Here is a 25,502-nt window from a genome sequence, read left to right on the forward strand (position 1 = left end):
TGGTCACTTCGAGTTCCTGGTCATGCCATTCGGGTTGTCTAATGCTCCATTCACCTTCCAGGAAACTATGAATCATGTGTTCAATCAATTTCTGAGAAGATTTGTCGTCATCTTCTTTGATGATATCTTTGTCTACAGTTCATCCCTTCAAGCCCATTATGAGCATTTGGTGCAAGTGTTGCAGACACTTCGTGATCATAATTTTTTTTGCTAAATTTACTAAATGTTCCTTTGCTGTGCAGGAAATTCAGTTCCTTGGTCACATTATTTCTGCAAAGGGTGTTTCACCTGATCCATCCAAGAAACAGGCTGTCAAGGATTGGCCCATCCCTCAATCAGTTACACAACTCAGGGCCTTTTTGGGCTTATAAGGCTACTATCGTAGATTCATATAAGGGTATGCAACAGTAGCAGTCCCTCTCACTGATTTGTTATCCATAGATGCCTTTAGGTGTCCACAGCTGCAGAATAGGCCTTTACCTCACTTAAGAATTTATTGAGTAATGCACCTATTTTAGCTCTACCAAACTTTGCCCTTCCATTTGTATTGGAAACGGATGCTTCTGGTGCAAGAGTTGGAGCAGTACTACTACAAGCAAACCACCCAATTGCCTACTACAGTCGCAAATTGTCTAAAAACATGCAAGCCAAATCTACTTACTTCAGGGAGATGTATGCCATAACATCTGCTATCGCGAAATGGCGACAATATCTATTGGGAACGTCCTTTGTGATAAAGACGAACCACAAAAGCTTGCATCACTTGATGTCCCAAGTGATTCAAACCCCTGAACAACAACAATTCCTTGCGAATCTATTGAGTTTTAATTACTCAATTCAATATAAACCTGGGAAACTCAACATTACGGTTGACGCTCTGTCACGACAGCCTGAGGGGAGTATTATGTGTTTATCCCCTGAATCAAGATTACTCAGTTATCCTACATCTCAGTACAGTCCAATTATGCAGTCTGAATTACAAAAAGACTCCTATGCTACTGCTATTTTACAAGATTTACAAAAGGGGTCATCCAAATGGCCACACTGGCACCAACATCAGGGACTGTTGTTTCATCACAACCGTTTGTACATTCCTACAGGTTCATCCTTGATCTCATCTCTTCTTCATGACTTCCACTCATCCAAGGTTGGAGGTCATGCTGGCATTCGACGCACACTCCTGAGACTGGGAGCCAAGTTTACCTGGAAACACATTAAAAGATATGTTCAGCAGTTTATTCACTAGTATGATATATGTCAAAAAACCAAAGCTCCAAACCAATTTCCATACGGCCTTTTACAACCCTTTTCTATCCCCGAAACCATTTGGTCGGAGTTGTCCATGGATTTTATCACACATTTACCAAATTCAGGGGGGTTTACGGATATTCTAGTAGTGGTTGACAGGCTCACCAAAGGAGCCCACTTCGCAGCATTACCATCCAGATACTCAGCAGCTAAAGTAGCCTAAGTCTTTTGGGATACTGTGGGGAAACTACATGGTCCCCCAAAGTCAATCGTTTCACTACAACACAGCTTACAATCGATCTTCTAGAACATCGCCTTTTCAGGCCACTTATGGAAGAACTCCACCTTGCCTCCTGGATTATACACTGGGGACCACTTCCATAGAGGTTGTAGACTCTGATCTCCATCAACGTTCCAAGATCCTCGCATCATTGAAACAAAACTTAAGAAAAGAACAGGCTTTAATGAAGAATCAAGCGAATAAAAATCATACAGATCTTACCTTTAAGGTCGGAGATCGGGTGCTCCTTCGACTGCAACCGTACCAACAATTGTTCGTCCACCACAACTCCTCTCACAAGTTAAGCCTTCGTTTTTATGGCCCATTTGAAGTCACTGAGCGTATCGGTAGGGTAGCATACCGCCTCAAACTTTCGGAGGGCTCTCGAGTGCATCCTGTTTTCCATGTGTCACTCTTGCGACCATTTGTGCCTTCAGGAAACTATCAGGTTCACCAGCTTCCATTGGACCTCCATCGTACACCCCCAGTACACGTTCCGGTTGCCGTTGTTGCCCATCGGTCGATCTGGAAACAAGGTAAAGAAACCCCTCAGGTTTTGATTCAATGGCAGGGTTTATCGCCGGAGGAGTCAACTTGGGAGGATGAGTCCCTTTTGGCCGCGGGACTGATAACAAAGGCTTCACCTTTGCTTCATGTCAAGACCTCGTCTCAACGAAAGCAAACGTCTTTGGAAACACAAAGTGGTAATGAAAGGACACAGAGTCCCAAGGTCACTGCTTTAACTCAGACATTGGGTCACCAACAGGTCATTAATGCCACCGCTCCTTTAGCCAATCAGAAGGAAGACACGGGGATTCTTATCCCTTCACCATCCAATCATCCTTTAGTGCTAGATAATTGTCAAGCCACTTCTCGAACCCTGGCTGCCACCGACAATTCGGATAACCTAAGTAGGGTTTGTCACGACATGGGCCGTTTGACTACTGGCCCAACCAACCTCGCGGATGATGTTTGTTTTGATGGCCAAGGGAGTGTTGCAACCCAATTAGCTGGATTGGGTGGGAGCAGGCCCATCCACATCAAGAAGAAGCACAATTACCTAATGGACTATTTTCAATAGTCAGCTTGCTTTACAATGTTAACATCTGTTGTAATCAAAGAAAAACTAAAAGAGATACAAGAATAATTGTAAGTGATACGAATATATAGCCAAGAAGGGCGTGAATAGAAAAACATAAAAAAGTTGGACAAATCTCTCTCTCTCTAATACCTCTCTCTACTTCTTCTCTCTCACGTGTTCCTTCCTCTTCCCTCTGTTATAGATCTGAACCCCTACAGGAACCTTAAGACTTAGGTAGTAAATAAAGGTGGGACATATATTCTTCCAATATCTGTAATAATTTCTCGTTAAAAAAATTTGTCTTTCTTTTTTTAAAAATAAAGATATATATCATTTAATGCTTCTGTTTTTTCTGTAAAAAAAAATCTACCACACTCATATAAAAGCGAATAGTTTACATTGTAAAGATAAGAAAGAGAAAAAAATAATGGTATCCAGCACTTTTATGTAAGTATGACAAAAAAAAATTATAATAAAGACATAAATATTTTTTGTTAAGATAAATCAATTAATAAAATTGTAGAATATATAAGAAGAATGTACGTAGCATAGTTTTTCCTATTCCCTTTCTCCACCCTCCTTGCAAAGCCCCTTTTTTAAGTATCTCCAAACTCACCTCACTTATTGACCTTATCCTAAACTAAAAAAAAAGGTATTATTAGTCTGCAAAGAACTCTTTGATAATTACAATTTACCTAATAAAAAAATTTAATTATTAAAGAAGAAAGTATAGAATACTTTTTAAGATATTAGTTATTTTTTTCATTAAAACTTTGCGTTTTAAATAATTAAATATGAAGATAAGAAATAAAACTTATTATTAAACCACTAGGAATGGTCCATTTATGAGAGACTTAAACAGTTTGTATAAAGTCAGTTTTATAATCTCACTAGTCACTACCACAAGCCATTAGGATTGGTTTTGTAGTTTGTATTAGTTATATATTTAATTCCTACCATTATATATATAAATCTGACAGCAACGAGGCATTATATCTTACAAAAATAAAAACATAGTAGAAGATATCAAATAAAACATATATGGAAAAAAAAATATGTTTAACTATTGAGGAAAAAGTCAAAGATTGAGGAAGCACAAGTGGTTTGGATTTGGATATGATGTCCACGTGGGTCCCAAAAGGAGAACCATGTGTCAAGGAGAAGAGCTTAGAGTGGGAAAGGGATGGAAAATAAATGAGAGCACATGGGGGCGTACCTAGCATATTTTTCGGGCTTATAAATAACCCTTCATAGGTTTGATGTTCTTACACATATCACGTGCTATCCTCTCCTTCTCCTCCTCTGCTCTCTTCAGCTCTGCTCACTCTGTGCACCCCTTTTCTTTTCTGCCTTTCTCTTCCTTATTGTTATCTCTTTTGTTTCCTTCTTCCCTGCAAATCTTATCCAATCTTTTGGTCGTTACGGTATACTTATCAAACTAGTAGTTTTGTTCGTTGGTTGACAAAGAAAGCTACCTCTCTTTAAAGCCTCTTACTATATATATTAGTACTAGACTACTAGTACTAGTACTAATACTAAGTAATACACACTCATCACCACACACCACACACCACACATGGACAAGGACTACAACAAAAAGAAAGTTGGAGGAGGTTCTTCTTCTTCCTCATCACCCACCAATTTTGATCATCTTTTTGGTCCCAAGGACCCCTCCACCACTTCTTCTTCCTCCACCAGCATCTTTGGCTCCATGTTCCCCCCTCCATCCACTGTATGCATAACCTCCTTCAACTTTTTTTTTTTTTTTTTTTTTGTATTATATGCATGGATTTTGGATTTTTCATTTTGCTCAATCTTTTATAGCCTGCCCTACATGTTTATTATTTTTATTTTTGAGATTGTGAATTAGTTTTGGCAATATGTCATATGGTTGTTGCTTCTGACATGACATGGGGTCTTTTTCGGGAATATGATAGCTTTGGGATGTTGGTAATAACTAATAGAGAAATATAATCATAAAGTTAGATGACATAATTATATCATGTTCTAGAGATAAAGTTAATGGGATTCACTCTTTAATTTATTTATTTTTTATTTCAATAGTGAATCCATCAACTTTGTCTCTACAACATAATATAACTTATGTCATGTAACATGACAAAATAGAATCCTAACTAATAACAAAAAAAACTTCCCCTGCTTGAAGGTCCTAGAGAGTTCGTTCAAGTCAATATTATAACACCTTTACATGATAGCTATTGAGCGCATTAATGGTCAAACTATTCCATTTAGGCAACTAAATATAACTAAAAGTCTACAACCTTTTTCATTTTGTAGCTGTTCTTTTACCGTATAATACATATTCATTCTGCATAAAATGAAGTTGATGATGGTAATTGAGCAAGCAAGCACCTTGTTGAGTATGAAATTTTGAAAATCCTTTTGGTCTCTATTCTGTGCTCTGAAGTCTGTAAGGCATGCATGCCATTAATCAGAACTTATGTGTGAATGAGAATGGCATATAATTGTTTATGAAATATAATTTACATGTCACATATATGCATACTTAACCCTGTTACTCTTTTTGTAACTTTAGGTTGGAGGGAGAGATTCAACAAGGCAAGACATGGGAGGCAAAAATTATGGAGCACCAGGTCCTTTAAACATATATACACTATACTCTGACTTGAGTACTAAACATATATATATACCCATCTCAAATCTTGTCTACATACAGGGAACATGTGGCTTTTTCATTACTTTTTAAATGTTTGGGCTTATATAGTAAAGCTTAAGATGGATTCGTTTCAGGCAATTACAGTAACAAAGGTGAAAGCAGTGGTGGCATCTCTAACAAGAATACTAGCACCAATTATCAGAATGAGACAGTGGAACCCAGCTACTATAGTTCATCAATCTATTATGGGGGTCAAGAAAATTATTCCCCAAGAACCAGGACCACTGAATCCCACCATAGTGTGAGTGCCTTAATTCTCATCCTTTACTATGGTCCATGGTGTTTTTTACCACAAGGTTATATATATTATTAAGTACCACCATCTGTATTCCTTAACAAAAGTGCTACACAATTTTTTTTTTATAATTAAATAACATATAAAACTTTAATGAGAAATCATGGAAATTTAACTAGTGGCAGATTATGTGTTTTTTTTATTATTATTCATTTATGCAGGCTCATTAACTTTAAATAAAATAGTAACCATACAAGCAATGATGCAGAAGCTAATACTTTATAGTTTTTAGTTTATATATGCTTTAATTAAACATACAACATATAATAACATTTGGCTTCTCTGCAGTTCAAGAAAGATAAGGATGATGATGATGATCCAAATGGTAACGATTCAAACAGTGCTTCAAGAGGGAACTGGTGGCAAGGTAGGATATATAGTCTTGGTTGACCAGTAGTAAAATTAATAATAATAAAAATGAAATAAAATCTCAGGCATTCTAAGCGTTTTAAACGCAGGTTAGTCATTTTAGTGTACCTTTCTTATTTTTTATTTCTGCAGGCTCCCTTTATTATTAACACCACTCTGCCACAATATGCAAACTCACCATTCTGTAGACCAGGTATTTAAATTTTAAATTTAAGTCCTGTATCTTTTCCTTCTATAGTTTGAAATTGAATTGCCTCTTTTAAGTCCTACGCGATAAGTCCCGTACATTAATCATACGGAACTAGTGTTTACTTCAGTATATTTGTAATATGAGACTTAAAAGAGTCTCGTATATTTGTTGTATGAAACTTCAACCCTAGTACTAAATAGCGCATGGTTGACAGTGCTGAATTTGTAAACAACCTTTTAAAGAATGAATTAAATAGATACTTTTTTTGTATAAAATTTGTAGTACGGTCAAAAAGTGGCATGCAAGGAAAAACATTATAACTTTATATCCAAATTCTCGCTTAAGAAAGAAGTACTTTAGTATATTTAGTTTCTATTGAAACCAAATTTTTTATTTATAAAATAGTTTATAATAAAAAATTATTTTATAATAAAAAAAATGTAATATTATTCTTTTTATCATATTGATTAATGGGTTGTATACTTGTATGTTTGATATGTTATATAATTTCACTTTTCTACACATACAATAAAAAAAAAAAATAAAATAAAATTATGAAAAAGAAAAAAAAATACGTGAATTTCATCTTTTTAATATATGTATAAAAAGTGAAATGAAATTATGTAATATAACAAACATAAAATCGTTACTAATTACTATTTAACTCGGGTTTTTGGACTTTGTTGACAACGTTGCAGGATGATGATCGACCACGTACGTTGTACCATACAGTAGTACTCTACTCTAATTACCTCTATCGAAATAAGACATAGTAGCGCATATATACTACGTACGACTCTAGTACTCTTTTGGGAACATGTGTTGGGTACTTTTTGTCTCAGCCTCTTCACACATAAGAAAACCCTCAGAAGTAGCTTGGTGAAAAAACTACTCCCTGCTGAGTTTGTTATGTTTTATACAAAAGGTTTCATGTGGTAACCTGACCTTTAGACTATAGTACTGTTGTTTTATATATAATCATGTGACCCTGTTACATATACTTTATGGTTTCTTGTTCTATCCACTGTAATATATATATATAGCTTATTGTGACTTGCGATTGTGCCCTCTTACTCTCTTGCGAGTGTGTCATGCGAACATATTGTTTTGTGAACGGATTGATGTCATTTTTGGGACTTATGAATAAGACATTGAGAATATAACACATATTAAATACCACTTTTTAAGTCAAACTTATTAAACACCTCCTTAAGAGCTATAATAAACCAAAAATTGTGGTTTACCTAAGATATATATAGATGAAGGTTTTCCAAACATATATAGACATACTTGAAAATGTTAATACAAACCAACTCATTTGTAGTTCACCGCCATGACTTACTATAATCATTGGTTTTCTTGGGGAAAGCTAGGAGCAACATAATACCATTTTTCACAAAAAAAAAAAAAAAAATTGCGTGAAAACATTACGAAGTGCCTAATAGTAATAACCAACCAGCTTGAGGTAGAATAACATCATGATTCATTCAAAAAAAAATTAATAATAATAATAGCATGACATGAATAACAAACAGTGAACGAACGGGCATACTATGATAGTTTGTTAAGATTTCGTGAAGAATAATGGTGATATTTAATATCATTCAAAAAAACATGGTCAGCTAAAGATATTTTATTGAAATAATTAAAAATAAATAAATAGGAACACTAGATCATTTACTCTTGTAACTTTTAAAATAAGTAAAAGGACCAACTTATTTGCACTTAGATAGCCGAAAGCCCAATCAGCAACATTTGCACTTAGATCGGCTAAAGCCCAAGGAAGTTAAATCACTAACAGATCGATATTGTAATTTGATCAGTGCCCATTTTAGCTAAAAGCATTGTAGCAAACCAACGCTATCTTCTTTACCGTATACTCCCGTCCAAATAAAGATTGAATTTAAATCAACCAAAAAGTTATTTTTTAAAAGGACACACAAGTTATTTATTAAATTTATAAGAAAGTGTTACAATGTAACTTATTTATGAGCCGCTATTTTGAGCTCAAGTTATTAAAGATACAACACACAGCACACTGTAGCCCGAACTTTGACGATAAATGTCATAACCTCAGGCACCATAACCCATGTTAACAGCCTTCAACGTATATATATATATAAGAGCTGCAATACATTAGAACAAAAACAATTAATGAGCATATTGTACTTTATATTTATGAGCGTTATTGGTATTTAGGGAAAACATTTTCTCCTTTTAAAGGAGAAAATTTTTCTCATGTTAGTGACACATTGTATAAGTGGGTTCCACAAAATAGTGGAAAGAGAAAAAAATTAAAGGTGGGACCCACATATGCTTTGAGTCACTAACATGAGAAAAATTTTCTCCTTTAAAAGGAGAAAATGTTTTCCCATTTATTTATGTGTTGAAGATAGTTAGTTACCTCAAGGGTTGACCTTGACATGATGACAACGCGCGAGAATGGTGATTGCAACTTTGGGATTAACGCCAACTTTCTTGAAGGCATCAGAAGAGAAGATAGCATGCATGCAAGGGATGCTTACCTCTGCTACCTCTTTGCAGCACTGAGCAGAAACAGGAGCACACTCGTCACGTGCTGCTTTTTCACAGTGACGCAGCTTATGTGTCAACATTCTTTGTGTGCTAAACTTGCCACATGGACCACCTTTATCATGTTCATGATGAAAATCATGATCATGATCAGCAAGAGCCACAGTGATCAAAAGCAGCAGCATGACCCAAATGAACTTGTTCATGTTTGCTAATTAACTTGTGTGTATTTCCTTAACTAAGTAGCTTCAATTAATATTTTGCAAGGCAACTCACACAAAACTCATTAGCATCAAGCTCTATATATATTGCCATTAGCGAGACAAATTTAGAAGCAATTGTTGACAAAACCATGTTCTCAAGCTAGCAACTTGTTTCTAATTCTCATTCTTTAATTTCTTGGGAGAAGAGCTATAGTTGGCAAGCTGCACGCAGATTCTTACTTTTGTGGAACAGTCTCAAGAAGCAGTACAATGGAATATCTTGAATCATAAATGTGGTTTTTGAATTATCGTACGTGGTTTTTGAATAATTGAAGGGGACATTGACCATATTGCCACTCCTTTAATAAAAATTTACCTGATTGCCACTTCTGAAAAAAAAATTGCCAAAATGCCACGCCTGAATCCCGCTGGTCTGACAAGCGGGAATGGACTGGACACGTGTCAGCGTCTGAATGGTCAACCATTCTCGCTGGGCTGTCCAGCTAGAATGACAGAATGCTGACACGTGGCAAAAGTACAGACATCCAGAGAATGCATGTGCTTTTGCCACGTGTCACATACTGTCATTCTAGCTGGGCAGCCCAGCGAGAATGGTTGACCATTCAAACGCTGACACGTGTCCAGTCCATTCCCGCTTGTCAGACCAGCGGGATTCAGGCGTGGCATTTTGGCAAAAAAAATTTCAGAAGTGGCAATCAGGTAAAATTTTGCTTAAAAAGTGACAATATGGTCATTGTCCCTAATTGAAGCTGCACGTCATGTTACAATTAGAAGCTCTATGGTTTTTGAACAAGATTAATTAATGTGGTTTAATTTACATCTTGTTCGGGTTGATTATCATACAATTGTCAAATTAGTCATAAAGAATGAAAGTCTCAACTATAGCTGTCGTCTACTCTAGTTCACCTAATTTGGTATCCTTCAAATAATTATTCTTTTTCAAAGTTTAATAAGAAAAAATGCAAGAACTCTCAATAACCATATATAACCCCACCTGTGAGAAAACAAGTATTGCTTCACATATTGTTTGGTTAGTATGAGACCTTAAGTTATCTATGCGATGCGTCTAGCCAAAAAAGAAAACACACACAACCTTCACCCTGCCTTTACACCTTATTTTTATCTCTAGCTTAGGAAGAAAAACATTTGTTTAAAAAAAAAAAATCAAATGTAGTAAACTATTTTCAATTCATATGCATTTGTGTACATAGTTAACGATACAATTGATTTTTGTTTAGTAATGCAGCTGCGTTTGTTGTCCGTACGATGGACAGTAACTCAGTAAGTACTGCAAAAGCCCATCAGATTATTATGTGCGACAACATTCAGCGCCCGCTGAAAGCCTTGTATTGTTATGCATAGTCCAATCCAATGACCCGAAAACAAATCAATTAAAGCTGGCGAAGTGTGCTTCGCATGTAAATAAAATGAGTTTACAAACAAACAGCCAATGCTAATTGCTTTGAGGTTCGGTTTTAATTTTCACATAGCTGTTGTACCTGCTTAATTTTAGTTTAGGATTCAAATTCATAATGGATGCCAGACTATCACTTTTTCTTTTCTATTATATATATAAAAAAAAATTGTCTTCCAAAACTTTAGGCTTGTTTCGGTCACTCTTAGGAAGAAAATGGAAGGAACGGGAGGATTTTATTTGTAACACCCTCACTTGTATGCATCCAATAGAGTTGTTTGCTAAGCGGATTAGAGTTCTTTAATCATATTTTAGAGACTGAAAATCACTTTTACAATGCAATTAAAAACTCATAATTGAAATCGGGTTCGTCACAAAAATCAGAGTATACTTTCAAAATTTCTCAACTACTAAAAATATAACTTTCCTGGCAGACCTCGCTGTCTTTAAAAATTCGTATAAAATTCACTTCAACGATTCAAAAAAATATTCTTTGTAATCTAGAAACTAGACATCTGGGGCTTCGCGTTCATATAAAATAATAGTAATTTGAAAGTCGTTTGCCCCTCGAAACATAACTCGTAAGGCGAGAGTTAAAATCAGTGAATTTATATCAAACGACCTGACTTGCAAAAATCATAATAAATCGACCTTTCAGAATTTCGCTGAAAGGTTTATATGTAATAAAACTAGACACTGGGGCTACACGTGCATATAAATTATAAGAAAATCATAGGTCTGTAGCCCCGGGACGCCAACCTACAAAATGCTCGCACAAACAGTTTTAACTTAGCTTTCAAAACGTCATGAATCAGTTTTCGTAAAAACTGTTCTGAAATCCGTTTCAAAACACTTGCTGTTCTTAAAAGTCTTAAAACAGGATGCAAACATAGTTCACTAATAATTTAAACATCAACAATTAGTACAGTCATCCATGAAATTAATACAACCACAGCAGCATGCCCAACAGTAGAAACCAACAGCACATATCCAAGTCCTCAAAAGCTTTTACGTCCTCCTGCCATTTTATAAAAATAGCAGCCCCAAAGGGGTAAGAAAAATCCCAGTAGTGTGGCAACAAAACCACTAATGCAACAGTATTAAACTAGGCTCAAAACAGTCGCTTCAAACATTAAATCCTTTTCATCATATAACATTTTCATCATATATCCTTTTCATCATATATCCTTTTCATCATATATCATATTGCGTATATAACGCCTTCATCACGCTCATAGCACCGTCGTACGCGTGCCATCACAGTGGATATTCCATATGGCTCCAAAAATCAATGGTGAATTTCCAACTGTGGACCTATGCGGACGGAAGCCAAGTGTCCCCTCTCCTGGTACCAGGCATGCCTATATGATGCATGCTCATTCACATGTATATTTATTTATACATATATCTCTTTTCCAATGAATGTTCAATGTTGTATGCCATGCAATACTTTCCCACACAAAACAGAAAATAAATGCGGTATGATGTAACATGCATAGATATATCATCATTCTCATAACATAAACTTCATGCTGCCACATGAACATTTTACCTCATCATTGAAACTTCGTCAAACATTTCCGTAGGCAGAATACTTTCAATATAAATAACAGTATAATTATCATTCGCATGTGAGCGACACGTAACAATCTCATACACTAGTCAATAGTCACATTAGGTAATACCACCGTACACTTACTGTTAAGAGTGTTAGTGTTAATAGTGTAGAAGTCCCACATTGAGTGTGTCTCTTTGTATTCTTCAATTGGTTTGCTATATAATAGCACCAATGTTGTGTAGTTTAATATAACAAGGATTACTATCATTTCCTCTTGTATCTATGATATTTAACATGGTATCTAGAGCCTAATAAGAGAAATCTTAATCCGTTTAACTTAGTTCTATTTTCCATAATTTCAATATGGTTATAGAGAGATATCACCCTCCTTGAGGGATTCCCGTTGCTATTTCTTTTTCGGGTTTTTCTTAGTATGCTCTGTGACTGCAGCTTAGACTGATCTGTCACATCAGAAAAGAATGATCCTTGGGAAGTTGTTGGGTTGACCACCGTTGTCGTTGACCGACCACCGTTGATCGACTGCGTCGTCCACCGTTGACAGCCGTCTCCGGCGACTTTTCTGGTGACTTTTCCGATGACTTTTCGGCGACTTTTTCGGCGATCCACCACCGTCTTCGATGACTTTTCCGACGACCCACCGCCGTCTCCGACGACTTTTCCGATTCCGCGAAGCTTTGTTTTTCTTTAATCTTCTTTCTTCCCAAGATGGAGTATTTATACTATTCATCATCCATCTTGAGGGGGAGCACTGTCCAAGTTGCTGATGTTGTCTCCGCTGATACCGAAGTTCCTCTTGAGGGGGAGCACTGTCCATGTTGCTGATGGTCATTCCAGCACAATTGTCTTTGCCGATGATAATTCCGGCACTGTTTAGAAGTTCCTCTTGAGGGGGAGCACTGTCCATGTTGCTGATGGTCATTCCAGCACAATTGTCTTTGCCGATGATAATTCCGGCACTGTTTAGAAGTTCCTCTTGAGGGGGAGCACTGTCCATGTTGCTGATGGTCATTCCAACACAATTGTCTTTGCCGATGATAATCTCGGCCTGTTTAGAAGTTTCTCTTGAGGGGGAGCACCGTCCATGTTGCTGATGGTCATTCCAGCACAATTGTCTTTGCCGATGATCATTCCGGCATCTTCCATGTTGATGTTCATTTCGACGCCATTTTTAGCACATTGTTGATTTTTGGTTTCTCATTTAGGAGATTTATTTTGATGTTATGTTACTTGGTCTTTCTTGTAATAAGCTTGTAGCATAGTCAAGGGGAAACCACGGCTGCTCACCAACTGTTAAATGAAATGTCTGAGAGGGATCTTGATGCTGATGTCCTGGTCAGCTCAGTTGTCTTTGCCGATGATAATTCCGGCACCATCCATGCTCTGATGTCCATTCCAGCACTGTCTCTTTATCAGCTCTTCAGACTGATGGTCATTCCAGTTGATTTGTTGTACTTAGTCATTTCATTTCGTTGATGTAGCATTGTTGTTTTTGGTTCCTAATGAAAGTATTATTTATGTATCAAGCTTGTAGCATATGATCTATATGCTACAGCTTGAGGGGGAGTGTTAAGAGTGTTAGTGTTAATAGTGTAGAAGTCCCACATTGAGTGTGTCTCTTTGTATTCTTCAATTGGTTTGCTATATAATAGCACCAATGTTGTGTAGTTTAATATAACAAGGATTACTATCATTTCCTCTTGTATATATGATATTTAACACTTTCCTTATGTGTCGTAATAAAATTACCGGTAAGCAGTGAAACAGTCCAACGTCTCAAAGGTTCTTCGCACCTAATTTAGAGGTATAACTAATCAGTATACGTTATGATTTAGTAGCAAAACTCCAAATTTATAAGTCCTTACCCTATTCGGCCATATAGTCTCTTTTTTTTCTAAGATTATTTTTGTCTTTTTTTCAATTCTTTTTAACACTAAACAGTGAGCAAACAGTGGGTGTTTTTACTCCAAACAGTGAGCATTTTTCATCAACGTTTTTCAGCAACCAGTGAATGAAGTCAACATGAAGTAACCATTTTATCTTCTAAAAACAGTGAAGGTTTTCTCAAGGTTCTTATTCATCAAATCACTTACTTCTCTATTCAAAGGGTGCGCAAGAAAAGAATCCATCATCATGTTATCCACATAAATTTAAACGTCATTTTATACATAGAGGTTGCTCCAAAACAGAACCGGTTTCTACATGCGTGGACTCTTGACGTTTTATCAAATCATAACTTAACATGACAAAATAGAGATCTAACATCCTCTTGAAATTTTAATAAAAGAATAGGATTTCAGTTCATGGCATGTCCTCAAAACATAATCGGTTTTAAACTACATAAAGCATCAAGTAATTTATTCTAAGACTTAAAAATCTCATGATGGTGTGCTACAAAGAACCTAAACATGTTATCTTAGTTATTTTCCTTTTATTAAGATACAAAACATACAAGGCAGAATCTACGTTTATGCTTAGCTAAGGGTTTTACTTTCGTATCATAGTTCTTGATTTAACAAAGGAGAAAGGGAAAAGAGGTTTGTAGCACCAAGAAACCAATTTGGACAAGAGGGCAGTGACTAACTCTTTAATATCTCTTGGAACAACAAGCCCCACACTTGGGCTGGTGGCGCGGGCAAGGAAGAAAAAGAGAAGAATATAAGTTAGAGGTTTTGTCTCCCATAAGTGTTTCCGTCAACCAAAGGAAGAACAATGAACTAGAGGTATACCTTACCTCTTGAAGGGTGATGCAGCCGAGCAAGAGGGGAAGAAGAAAATGTGTTGGAGACTATGATTATCCCTCAAGTGTTCCACGGTTTTTTTTGAAGGAGGAAGAATGTTATTTCCTTTAGAGTTTCTTAACACTAAGGTCACGGTTTGAGTGGGAAGAGAAGGATGATGAGATGGTTAACTTGGTCTAATTTCTCAAGCAATGCTTTAGTCTAAGGCTTGTGCATGCAATGCATAGGAAGGAAAGGAAGAGGGATTTGCAATCTGATTTAAGCTACACACAAGACCAGAATTTTTAACAAGGTTTTCCCCTAGTCATGCGCACATGTGAGGGTGAATGGAGATGGCTGATTGCCTCACCTCATAGCCACTAAGAATGCATGCATTCTGATGCATTTCTTACCCATGGTTCAGCGCTCATGATGGTGTATAGGGTGATAGACTTTTGTCCAATGCAAACACATGCAATCTGCCAAGTTCCTCTTCATTGGTTGCATGTATGCCAAGGCTGTTTTGGCTTGACAATTAAACACAAGATCAGATTTACTTTGTACTCTCTTTTGCGCATGTGAGGAGGGAAGAGAGGAGTGATTGACTTGAGTCTTCATGAAGGGATTGAAGTCAGAATTTTGTGATGCCTTATACTTCTACCTAGGCGCACATGAGAGGCAAGGTGTGATGTGGTTTCTGCCCAATTAGGCAACATGCAAATCTGCCCACAAGCCTCTTATTGGTTGCATGTTAACAAAGCTCAATTGGCTTAGCTAAAGGGACAAGGCATCAGCCTTCTTTTCAGCTCAAAATTAGCGCAAGGTACAAGGGAATGGAAGGCTGGATTGGTTGCCATGTGGAGATTACAACCCTATGGAAGGTTGCCTTGTAGAATTTCTTAGAGGAGGATGAGGATAATTAAAGGATTTTGGGCTGAAACTAATCACTCCTCAAAGCCTTTGGGCCATCGGTCATGAGACATTCAAGGGCCCAAAGCTTTGTCCAAAGTTTTCCTACTCAATATCACTTAAACCCTATTATATTATGTACTCTAATATAGTACCTTAGGGTTTATTATGTGTTACAGTAAAATTAATTACATACATCAATAATAATTATAGTAAGTTCACCTTCTATGTTTCAGTAAAATTAAATATACACTCATGACTAAGATGTCTCATATTTAAAATTACATATTTACTTTCCATTGAAATATGAATTGGTTCCATAATTTAATTTAATCTCGTCCTAGCATATACATGAGCCTAATCCTAAAATAAATGTCTTACACCTTCCTAATCGTACTTTAAATAAGGTTTTAGTTTGAACGGGATGTTACATTATTTATACATTCTTCTTATTTGTGAGTTTAAAAATTCTTCATAACATTTCTTACCCTTAAAATGAAGGTTCCCCCAAATTTTGGGAGGAGGGGGTGTTTAAGGGAGAAAATATTTGAAATTACTAATTTACCCGTAGCATTAAAATGTGAATACTACATAAAAGTGAATTATTTTTAAAATGAGACACTACTAGAAAAGTGCCAAATGTCGACAAAATTTATCGAGGTAAAATAATAGTGATGGAATTTTCGACGGAAATCATATTCCATTGAAAATAAAGACAAACAAAATTTTCGTCAAAAATAGAGATGGAATTAAAGACAGAACAAGATTTGGTCATAATTACTAACGGAAATTTTCAACGAAAAAAAATTCTGTCAAATTTCTTGATAGAATCTAAATTTCTTCAAAAGTTTCGTCGAAAAAATTTTCCGTCGAAAATTTTGACTAAAAACATTTCCTCATAAATTTGATAAAAAAAAATTTCGTCGGAAATAATTAAGAAATCATTTGTGTCAAAACTTTTGATGGAAACTAAATTTCGACTGAATATTTTTTCTGTCAAAATTTTTGAAAAAAAAGCGCAAAACAATACACGTCATCAATCTGTGTGAAAATTTTCAATGGAATTTTTTTCCGTCAAAAATTTTAGATCTAATTTTTTTCCAACAAAAATTTGAAAAAAAATATCCTCAATCCTCGTGAAATTTTTTGACAAAATTTGTTTTTCATAAATTTTTTTGAAAAACAACATATTATCAATCTACGTTAAACCTCACCCAATGTCATCAATCTGTGTGTGAAAATTTTTAACGAAATTCATTAAATTAATACTATACAGAACAAACGGCCATACTATGAAAGCTTGGTTAAGATTTCGTGAAAAAAATTGGTGATATTTAATATCATTAAAAAAATGGTCAGCTGAAGATATTTTATTGAAATAATTAAAGAAAAAAATAGAAACACTAGATCATTTACTGTTGTAACTTTTAAAATGAGTAAAAGCACCAACTTATTTGCACTTAGATAGTCTAAAGCCCAATCACCAACATTTGCACTTATATTGTCTAAAGCCCAAGGAAATTAAATTACTAACAGATTGATATTGTCATTTGATCAGTGTCCATTTTAGCTAAAAAGCATTGTAGCAAACCAACACTATCTTCTATACCATATACTCCCGTCCAAATAAAGATTGAATTTTTTTTATTTTATTTTTTTAGTTTTCTCAAGATATTTTTCTGTCATCAACCAAACACTATTTCTTTTGAGGCATAGAGATTACCGAAGTGGATTTTGTTTCTACCAACAAAGTCTTTTCTATACACACGGTCAGAGATCAAATCTCTGTCAACATGCTTGAAGAACACAACCATCTACTAACTGTGTCGGATTTCGTTGATAATAATAAAGATTGAATTTAAAACAACCAAAAAGTTATTTTTTAAAAGGACGCTCAAGTTATTTATTAAATTTATAAGAAAGTTGTTACAATGTAATTTATTTATGAGCTGCTAGTTATATGAGCTCAAATTATTAAAGATACAACACACAGCAGACTGTAGGGACGACATGTGATAACCTCAGACACGGTAATCCACGTTGTCAGCCTTCAACGTATATATAAGAGCTGCAATACATTAGAACAAAAATTAATGAGCATATATATTGTCACTTTATAGCACCCAAATTTGATAACTATGAGCATATTGGTATTCATTTATGTGTTGAAGATAGGTACCTCAAGGGTTGGCCTTGACGTGATGACAACGTGCGGGAATGGTGATTGCAACTTGTGGATTAACTCCAACTTTCTTGAAGGCGTCCGAAGAGAAGATAGCATGCATGCAAGGGATGCTAACTTGTGCCACTTCTTTGCAGCACTCAGCAGAAACTGGAGCCCACTCGTCACATGCTGCTTTTTTACAATGACGCAGCTTATGTGTTAACATTCTTTGTGTGCTAAACTTGTCACATGGACCATCTTTATGGTGTTCATGATCATGATCCGAATCATGATCAGCAACAGCCACAGTGATCAAAAGCAGCAGCATGACCCAACAAATGAACTTGTTCATCTTTGCTAATTATTAACTTGTATGTATGTATTTCCTTAATGAAGTATCTTCAATTAATTAATCTTAGGCAGGCAACTCACACAAAACTCATTAGCATTAAGCTCTATATATATTGTCATTAGCAAAACAAATTAAGAAGCAATTGTTGAGAAAACCATGTACTCAAGCTAGCAACTGGTTTCTAATTCTCATTCTTTAATTTCTTGGGAGAAGAGAGCTATAGCTGGCAAGCTGCACGCAGATTCTTACTTTTGTGGAACAGTCTCAAGAAGCAGTACCAATGGAATATCTTGAATCATAAATGTGGTTTTTGAATTATCGTACGTGGTTTTTGAAAAATTGAAGCTGCACGTCGTCATTACAATTAGAAGCTCTATGGTTTTTGAACAAGATTAATGTTGTTTAATTTACATCTTGTTCGGGTTGATTATCGTACAAGTCAAATTAGTCATAAAGAATGAAAGTCTCAAATAGTTGTGGTCTACACTAGTTCACCTAATTTCGTATCCATTAAAGAAAATTGCTTAATTAATTTCCCAAGGTATCGCAAAACAGAAATCTTATTTTATTTACAAATCTGCACACATTAGTTTTTCGAAGTTTTAATAATAAAAATGCAAGAACTCTCAATAACCGTAACCACACCAGTGGGAAGACAAGTATCGTTTCACATATTGCTTAGTTAGTATGAGGCCGAAAGTTATCTATATATGTGCTGCTTCTAGGCAAAAAAGAAAAAACACACACATTTCACTCTGTCTTTTCGTCTTATTTCTCGCTCAATCTTATGAAGAATATATTTCTCGGAAAAAAAATCCAAATGATAGCAAGTTATTTATTTATTTTTTATAAATATAGCAAGCTATTTTAAATTCATATACATTTGTGCCATAGTTGACGGGACAATTGAAGTTTTGCTTGCATATGTGGCCATATACCATGGACAGTGAGTACCACAGTACAAAATTCTATACATTCGGCGCACGCCGAAACCTTGTACTGTTATTCACATTCCAATCCAATGACCCAAAAACAAATCAAATAAAAGCTGGCGAAGTGCTTTGCATGTAAATAAAATAAGTTTACAAACAAACAGCCCATGCTAACTGCTTTGAGGTTCAGTTTTAATTTTCACGTAGCTGTTGTACCTGTTTAATTTTTGTTTTGGATTCAAATTTATAATGGATGCCCGACTGTCACTTTTTATTTTTCTACTAAAAAAAAATTGTCTTGCATATAACCTTAAATGAATTATTTTAACGGTTTAACATTGCTGCTTTTGCTGTATATAAAATTTTACTACCACACTTACTTAAAAATGAGCGGATTTCACTTTCTCTTCTTTTTACAATGGAACTCATTTACTTTTATGTGAGTATAGTAGAAAAAAAATTCTATAACAAAAAGCAAAATTATTTTTCCCCTATTTTAAACCTCAATGTAGAAATTAATATTGTTATGGAATATATCCATATTTAACCGCCTATCTCATGTATCCCTTAATGGATAATGGCACAGTTATTTTAACAGAATAAAGATAAAAGGATAAAACCCCTATCCCTATGAATAAGAGGTTAAATCCTATATCGACTGAAAAATCTACATGGTCCAAGAGATAACCCCTATAAATAAAAAGCTAAAGAACCCAAGTACACATAAAAAAACCTATTTAATAATACTGCCAAAACTGTGCACATACCCACGTCTTGGCTATAATCCTATTGCTTGTGCACAGTAATTGAGAGATTGACTATAAGTCAACCAAGATATCTATGAGCGCATACTATATAGTATATAGTGTAATTCTACGGTTCTCTAGGACCGAACAAATATCAAATTAAATTTCGTTGTTCGATCCACAAAATAAATAATTATAAAAGCAGATAAAGAAGGGTGAAGGAAGATGCAATAATTTTTTTCTTGGGATAAATCACAAGTATCTTCCACATAAAGAATTTTTTGCATTCACAAAAACTTACTTAAGTGGAATTAAATACATACCACTTGAAGCAACCTCTTTGGTGTAAGATGCAATAGTTTGATTGCTTTTACTTGCATACACAAAATAAAAAAATATATAAAACCATGAGATATGACAGAAAGGGCTTCAAATCGTGGTAGTTAAAATATCAATTTAAATCTACGCTTTTATGATTTTACAAATTTTTTTAATCAAAACGATTTCATCAAAATTCTAAATGATTTTGTATTTTTATGATTTTTTATGATTTTTTACGATTAGGATTTTACGTTTTGTATTTTTCGTTTACGTTAGGATTTTACGTTTTACGATTTTTTATCCTCCTTTTGATTTTAGGTAAAATTCCAATTTTAACTACGATGCTTCAAATAACACAAGGCATGGAATAAGGAGTAAGTATAATATTAATTTGATTTTAATTATTTTTTATTTTATTTTTTGGTAAGCTAATTATTTTTTATTTTAAGTGTCTTTTTTTTTGTAAGTATTTTAAGTGCCTTTTTTCTTGTAAGTATTTTAAGTGTCTTTAATGTTGATTAACGGAATTATGATTAATTATATTTAAAAAAAATATATAGACATATTTTAATTATATTTTAGGGTTATTTAACATTTTATAAAAGATATTTAAAATTATATTTATAGATTTTAAAATTTTGAATATTGATTAACCTTTTTGAGAACAAAATTTCTTTTTTATGGAATATGAGTTCGTTTGTTTAGTTTATGGACTATATTACTCTCATGTCATGAGAGTGATGTAACTTCTTACATATCTATCAATTTTTATGCCTTTCTTTCTTTTTAATAAATAATAAGACTCACCACACGATTATATCTATAATACGAGATATCGTTTAGTTTATCTATGTCCTTTGGCATTAATTATCCTCGACATATTGTGATGATGGGCTTTAATAGTCCAGTTGCTAGCCCACATAAAACTGGCATAAAAATGACTGGAAACAATGGCTGCCCGGATACTAGTCAATTCGCGAGTCCAAATTTGCAACTTCAAACTTTTCAACTATTCCGTGTATGTTTCGTGAAGAGGTTATATTGACAAACTTTATTTTTTTACAAATTTACAAATTATGCGATATCTTATCGATAAGATTTTACTCGAGAGTGTAATATGGTAAGATATAGTATAGTTTGTAAGAGTTTGTACATAAAAAGTTTATAAATATAACATTTCTTATATTTTACTAGGAATTTATTCATATTTAAGATACTAATTTTTCACATGCATGAATTCATGGATCGAACTCAAAATTAAAATATGATCCTTTCATATATACAATTTCCCATTGTTTAAGAAACTCGATACCTTCTATACTGACAAATACATTCATAGTTAATAATTTGAGTCATTCTAACCTCAAGGGGTGGCATAATTGATAAGTGAGTTGTGTTCAAGGAATAGACTATTGTTGAGGTTGCAATGTTTTTTATTCGAATTTTATATGAAGCAATTTGGGGTCAGTGATAAAAAATTTACACTATCACTGGAAAATCAAAAAATAAATAAATAATAATTTTAGTCATTCTTATTAAGTTTTTCAACTAATCAATATTCTTAAGTTCATATATCCTCAAAGATTTCCTATCAATTAATATTATCATCAACACAATCGCAGGACACGTCATATAAAAACGATGATGTTTAGGAAGTGATAACGCGTAGAGCCATGGCCTTCATTAACAAGTTCATCAATGGATACCCCTCTAGAGTAACAAAAGCAGGGTATGGTGGTGGAGCTCATATAGCTTGTGTTTTTTTATTTCTATGTGGGTTTTCGATTATCCAACCGGTTAAATTGAGTGGGACAAGATCATAAGGAAGGCAAAATTCTCCTGAAATTAAATTTGAGATCATTGGTTAAGTGCAAATACGTTGGTCTTTAGACTATCTAAGTGCAAATAAACATTGAACTTAAAACAACCAAAAAGTTATTTCTTAAACACAAGTTATTTATTATATGGGTTTTATAATTCTCATGTTAAAGGAGAATTGAAATCTATTGTAGAGATAAAAAGCATGTGGGACCCATGTGTTAGAAAAAATTATATGTAGGACCCATGTCAGCACGGAAATCGAAAACCCTAAACCCTAAACATTGAACTTAAAACAACCAAAAAGTTATTTCTTAAATGGTCACACAAGTTATTTATTATATGGGTTTTATAATTTTCATGTTAAAGGAGAATTGAAATCTCATGTTGTAGAGATAAAAAGCATGTGAGACTCATGTGTTAGAAAAAATTCTATGTAGTACTCATGTCAGCACGGAAATCGAAGGGTGCGTAGGAAAATTATAATTCTCATGTTAAATGAGAATTATAAAACCCTTATTATATATATAACAGAGTTTTTACAGTGTAACTTATTCATGACTCATGAGCCTCTATAATGAGCTCAAATTATTAAAGATACAACACACAAAACATTGTTTCCCGAACTTTAACGATGTATCATAACCTCAGGCACCACATATAACTTGCGTTCTCAGCCTTCAAGGTACATATATAAGCTGCAAATAGATTAGAACAAAAAACAATAAGCATATGGCACATTAATATAGAATATGGTAAATCAATTGTTTATTTTACTATATATATATATGTGTGTGTTGAAGATAGGTTACCTGATGCATTAGTGAACATGATGGCAACGTGCGGGAATAGTGATTGCAATTTCGGGATTAACTCTAACTTTCTTGAAGGAGTCTGAAGAAAAGATAGCACGAAGGCAAGGGATGCTGACCTTTGCCACTTCTTTGCAGCACTCAGCAGAAACATGAGCCCACTTGTCACGTGCTGCTTTTTCACAGTGACGCAGCTTATGTGTTAACATTCTTTGTGTGCTAAACTTGCCACATGGACCACCTTTATGGTGTTCATGATCATGATCGGAATCATGATCTTCAGCAACAGCCACAGTGATCAAAAGCAGCAGCATGACCCAAATGAACTTGCTCATCTTTGCTAATTAACTTTTATATGTATTTCCTTAACTAAGTAGCTTCAACTAATATTTGGTAGGCAACTCACACAAAACTCATTAGCATTAAGCTCTATATATATTGCTATTAATTAGCGAAACAAATTAAGAAGCAATTTTTGACAAAACCATGTGCTCAAGCAACTGGTTTCTAATTCTCATTCTTTTAATTTCTTGGGAGAAGAGAAGGGCTATGTATAGCTGCCCGCAGATTCATACTTTTTGTCGACGTTTAAAATTATTAGAACAGCATGTTATGTTATTGAGGATATATATAAGAAGATAAGATCAATATTGGAGGCTTTTTCTTAAATAATGAATAGAAAAACAAACACTGATAGTCAAATTAGACGTAGTTGTTTCAAGTTTGGTATTCTGTAACACGTCATGTTACAATTAGACACTCTGGTTTTTGAATAAGATAAACGTGGTTTCCATCTCGTTCAGGTTGATTGCTTACAAGTCAAATTAGTGATAAAGAAGGAAGGTCTCAACTGTGGTTCAATATATTTAACATAATTTCATATTCTTTATAGAATATTGCTAAATTAATTAGCCGAGGTATCACAAAACTCAAATCTTTTGTTTTTTTTTGTTTTTAAACAAACCTACACAAGCTATACAAGTATAGCTTATTTTTCATTAAGTTTTAATAAGAAAAATGCAAAAAACTCTCAATAACCATAACCCTAGCCACACCACTAGGAATACAAGTATTGCTTCACAGATTGGCTGATTGACAATGACCGATAAATCTTTATCTTAAAAATCAATTATCCGTTTATCCTATTTTTAAAATTATTTATCAATTTACTCGATTATTTAGACAAAAGTTGATATTATGTGGATTCCACAAACATGATATATGTTAATAATCGGACCAGTGCAATATGGGTGGGTCAATATTGGGCTTAATCACACTCGGTTGTAGAGTGAAGGCTTTTAGTTGGGTAAGGTTCTCCTTGGGCTAGAGATGGCAGTTATGAAGTGAGTTGGTGATGATCTCCCTTGGCGCTATGACTCTGACTGGGGTACCTGCAAAGACACTCTGGATCCGACGCTCAAATCAGTATCAGTGCAAGGCTTATGTTGTATTCTTACTGAATTAAATTGATGTACCTGGGTGTGTACCATTTGTTTATATAGTAAGTCTGATGTCGCCTTTGGTAGGCAGTATGTCATCTGATTGACCGTTTATGGGCTGCCGGTTTATCTGTTCTCAGCTTGTGTCTTTCTGACTATACCTCTATATGTCAAGCTACTTTTATAGAGTGGTGGCAAGCTGGTGCTGTCCTTAGAGTATTGGCTCATTACGCGGTGGTTCCTTGTTCATGTTATGAATTTCTTCCTTAGTTATGAAGTCATGTCTTAGGCAATTTAGGGGCGATGAATCTATCGCGTCCCCTGATTCATTGTGCACGATGTAGATATCGCTCATTACATGGGCCCTAAGTGTTTGGGCTTTGATATTTGGGTTTTAATCCTATGTGGGCCGATTGTATTTTATCCAGATCGATTAGTAATATGATAAAGACACGTATCTCATTGTGGAATTTACGTAGTCGAAAGTGGTCAATTTTTAATAAAGTATGATAGATTAATAACTAATTTTAAAAATAGGATAAATTTATTAAATAATTTTCAAAATAAAAGTAGATTAATCATTCTTCCTCACATATTTCTTATATTTCTTCAAGAGTGTTCTAATCCAAATGTTAGGTGAACTGTACCCATCCGTGATGATTCTTCCAACTCTTCTCTGATTCTTCCAACTCTTCTCTAATATATCAATTTAGGGGTTGTCCAAAACCGTTCCCCTCTATCCTTCGACGAATAGTGACAATACTCTGATACTCAAATAAACCTTTACTCTAGAGGAAAAGGTATAAATCTCGTAAGAGGAAAATCTTTTTTGGGTCCTTAACAAAAAAATATTGTCTTCGTTTTCGTCCCTTACAAAAAAAACTCATATTAATTCTTTTCCAAGGACTAAATTGGATCTTCATTGAATTTATGAGGGAACATATTTTCAAAGAACTAGAATTATAGAGGGAATAAATGTTGACTTTATTTTTAAGGGACGAAAATGAAGACCATATTTTTTAATGTTATTAAACTCGGACCGGTGATCGACCCGGTCGGGGTACCGAGTCAGTGGGTCACTGGTTCAACCGCATGAATCAGATATATATATATATAAATTTATATTTTATACTCAATTATATAATAAATATTTTAAATGGTGCAAGTGAACTAAGAACCAAATATAGTTTAGTGATAAAGACTATAATTTACATCTTCATAACAAGGGTTCAATTCCTACTAAATGCTATTTTGAAATAATTCTATTAAATAATATATATATATATATATATATATATATATATATATTAAATGGTGCATATTAACCAATAAACAAAATCAGCCCAGTGGTAAGTTGTTGAATCCCAATAGCTGCAACATTG

At 34.4% G+C, this 25,502-nt stretch overlaps 4 protein-coding genes across 4 annotated transcripts; 1 reads left to right on the plus strand and 3 right to left on the minus strand.

The window, feature by feature from the left end:
- The first annotated feature begins 4,185 nt into the window (after positions 1–4,185).
- On the plus strand, positions 4,186–7,042 carry LOC133294862 (uncharacterized). Its single transcript, XM_061493618.1, has 6 exons — positions 4,186–4,341; positions 5,167–5,224; positions 5,382–5,548; positions 5,891–5,969; positions 6,104–6,164; positions 6,860–7,042. Exons 1-5 carry the CDS (start codon positions 4,186–4,188, stop codon positions 6,118–6,120), a joined length of 477 nt encoding a protein of 158 aa, XP_061349602.1. The 3' UTR covers positions 6,121–6,164; positions 6,860–7,042.
- Positions 7,043–8,566: 1,524 nt separating this feature from the next.
- Positions 8,567–8,899, minus strand: LOC133294866 (uncharacterized). The gene has a single exon (XM_061493622.1). The coding sequence runs from the start codon at positions 8,897–8,899 to the stop codon at positions 8,567–8,569; it is 333 nt and encodes a 110-aa protein (XP_061349606.1).
- Positions 8,900–17,716: 8,817 nt separating this feature from the next.
- Positions 17,717–18,052, minus strand: LOC133294867 (uncharacterized). Its single transcript, XM_061493623.1, has one exon. It carries the CDS (start codon positions 18,050–18,052, stop codon positions 17,717–17,719), a length of 336 nt encoding a protein of 111 aa, XP_061349607.1.
- A 4,637-nt stretch (positions 18,053–22,689) lies between these two features.
- LOC133294869 (uncharacterized) lies at positions 22,690–23,016 on the minus strand. The gene has a single exon (XM_061493624.1). The coding sequence runs from the start codon at positions 23,014–23,016 to the stop codon at positions 22,690–22,692; it is 327 nt and encodes a 108-aa protein (XP_061349608.1).
- Between the last annotated feature and the right edge of the window lie 2,486 nt (positions 23,017–25,502).

The sequence above is a fragment of the Gastrolobium bilobum genome, unplaced genomic scaffold (genome assembly GCF_033153095.1).
Source record: "Gastrolobium bilobum isolate Gb01-03AN ecotype WA unplaced genomic scaffold, APGP_CSIRO_Gbil_v1 utg19071, whole genome shotgun sequence".
Lineage (NCBI taxonomy): Eukaryota > Viridiplantae > Streptophyta > Magnoliopsida > Fabales > Fabaceae > Gastrolobium > Gastrolobium bilobum.

Coding starts and splice junctions, on each gene's coding strand:
- LOC133294862 (XM_061493618.1), top strand. CDS start 4,186: ATGGACAAGGACTACAACAAAAAGAAAGTTGGAGGAGGTTCTTCTTCT. Junction 4,342..5,166: donor TGTTCCCCCCTCCATCCACT/GTATGCATAACC, acceptor TTGTAACTTTAG/GTTGGAGGGAGAGATTCAAC. Junction 5,225..5,381: donor CAAAAATTATGGAGCACCAG/GTCCTTTAAACA, acceptor GATTCGTTTCAG/GCAATTACAGTAACAAAGGT.
- LOC133294866 (XM_061493622.1), bottom strand. CDS start 8,899: ATGAACAAGTTCATTTGGGTCATGCTGCTGCTTTTGATCACTGTGGCT.
- LOC133294867 (XM_061493623.1), bottom strand. CDS start 18,052: ATGAACAAGTTCATTTGTTGGGTCATGCTGCTGCTTTTGATCACTGTG.
- LOC133294869 (XM_061493624.1), bottom strand. CDS start 23,016: ATGAGCAAGTTCATTTGGGTCATGCTGCTGCTTTTGATCACTGTGGCT.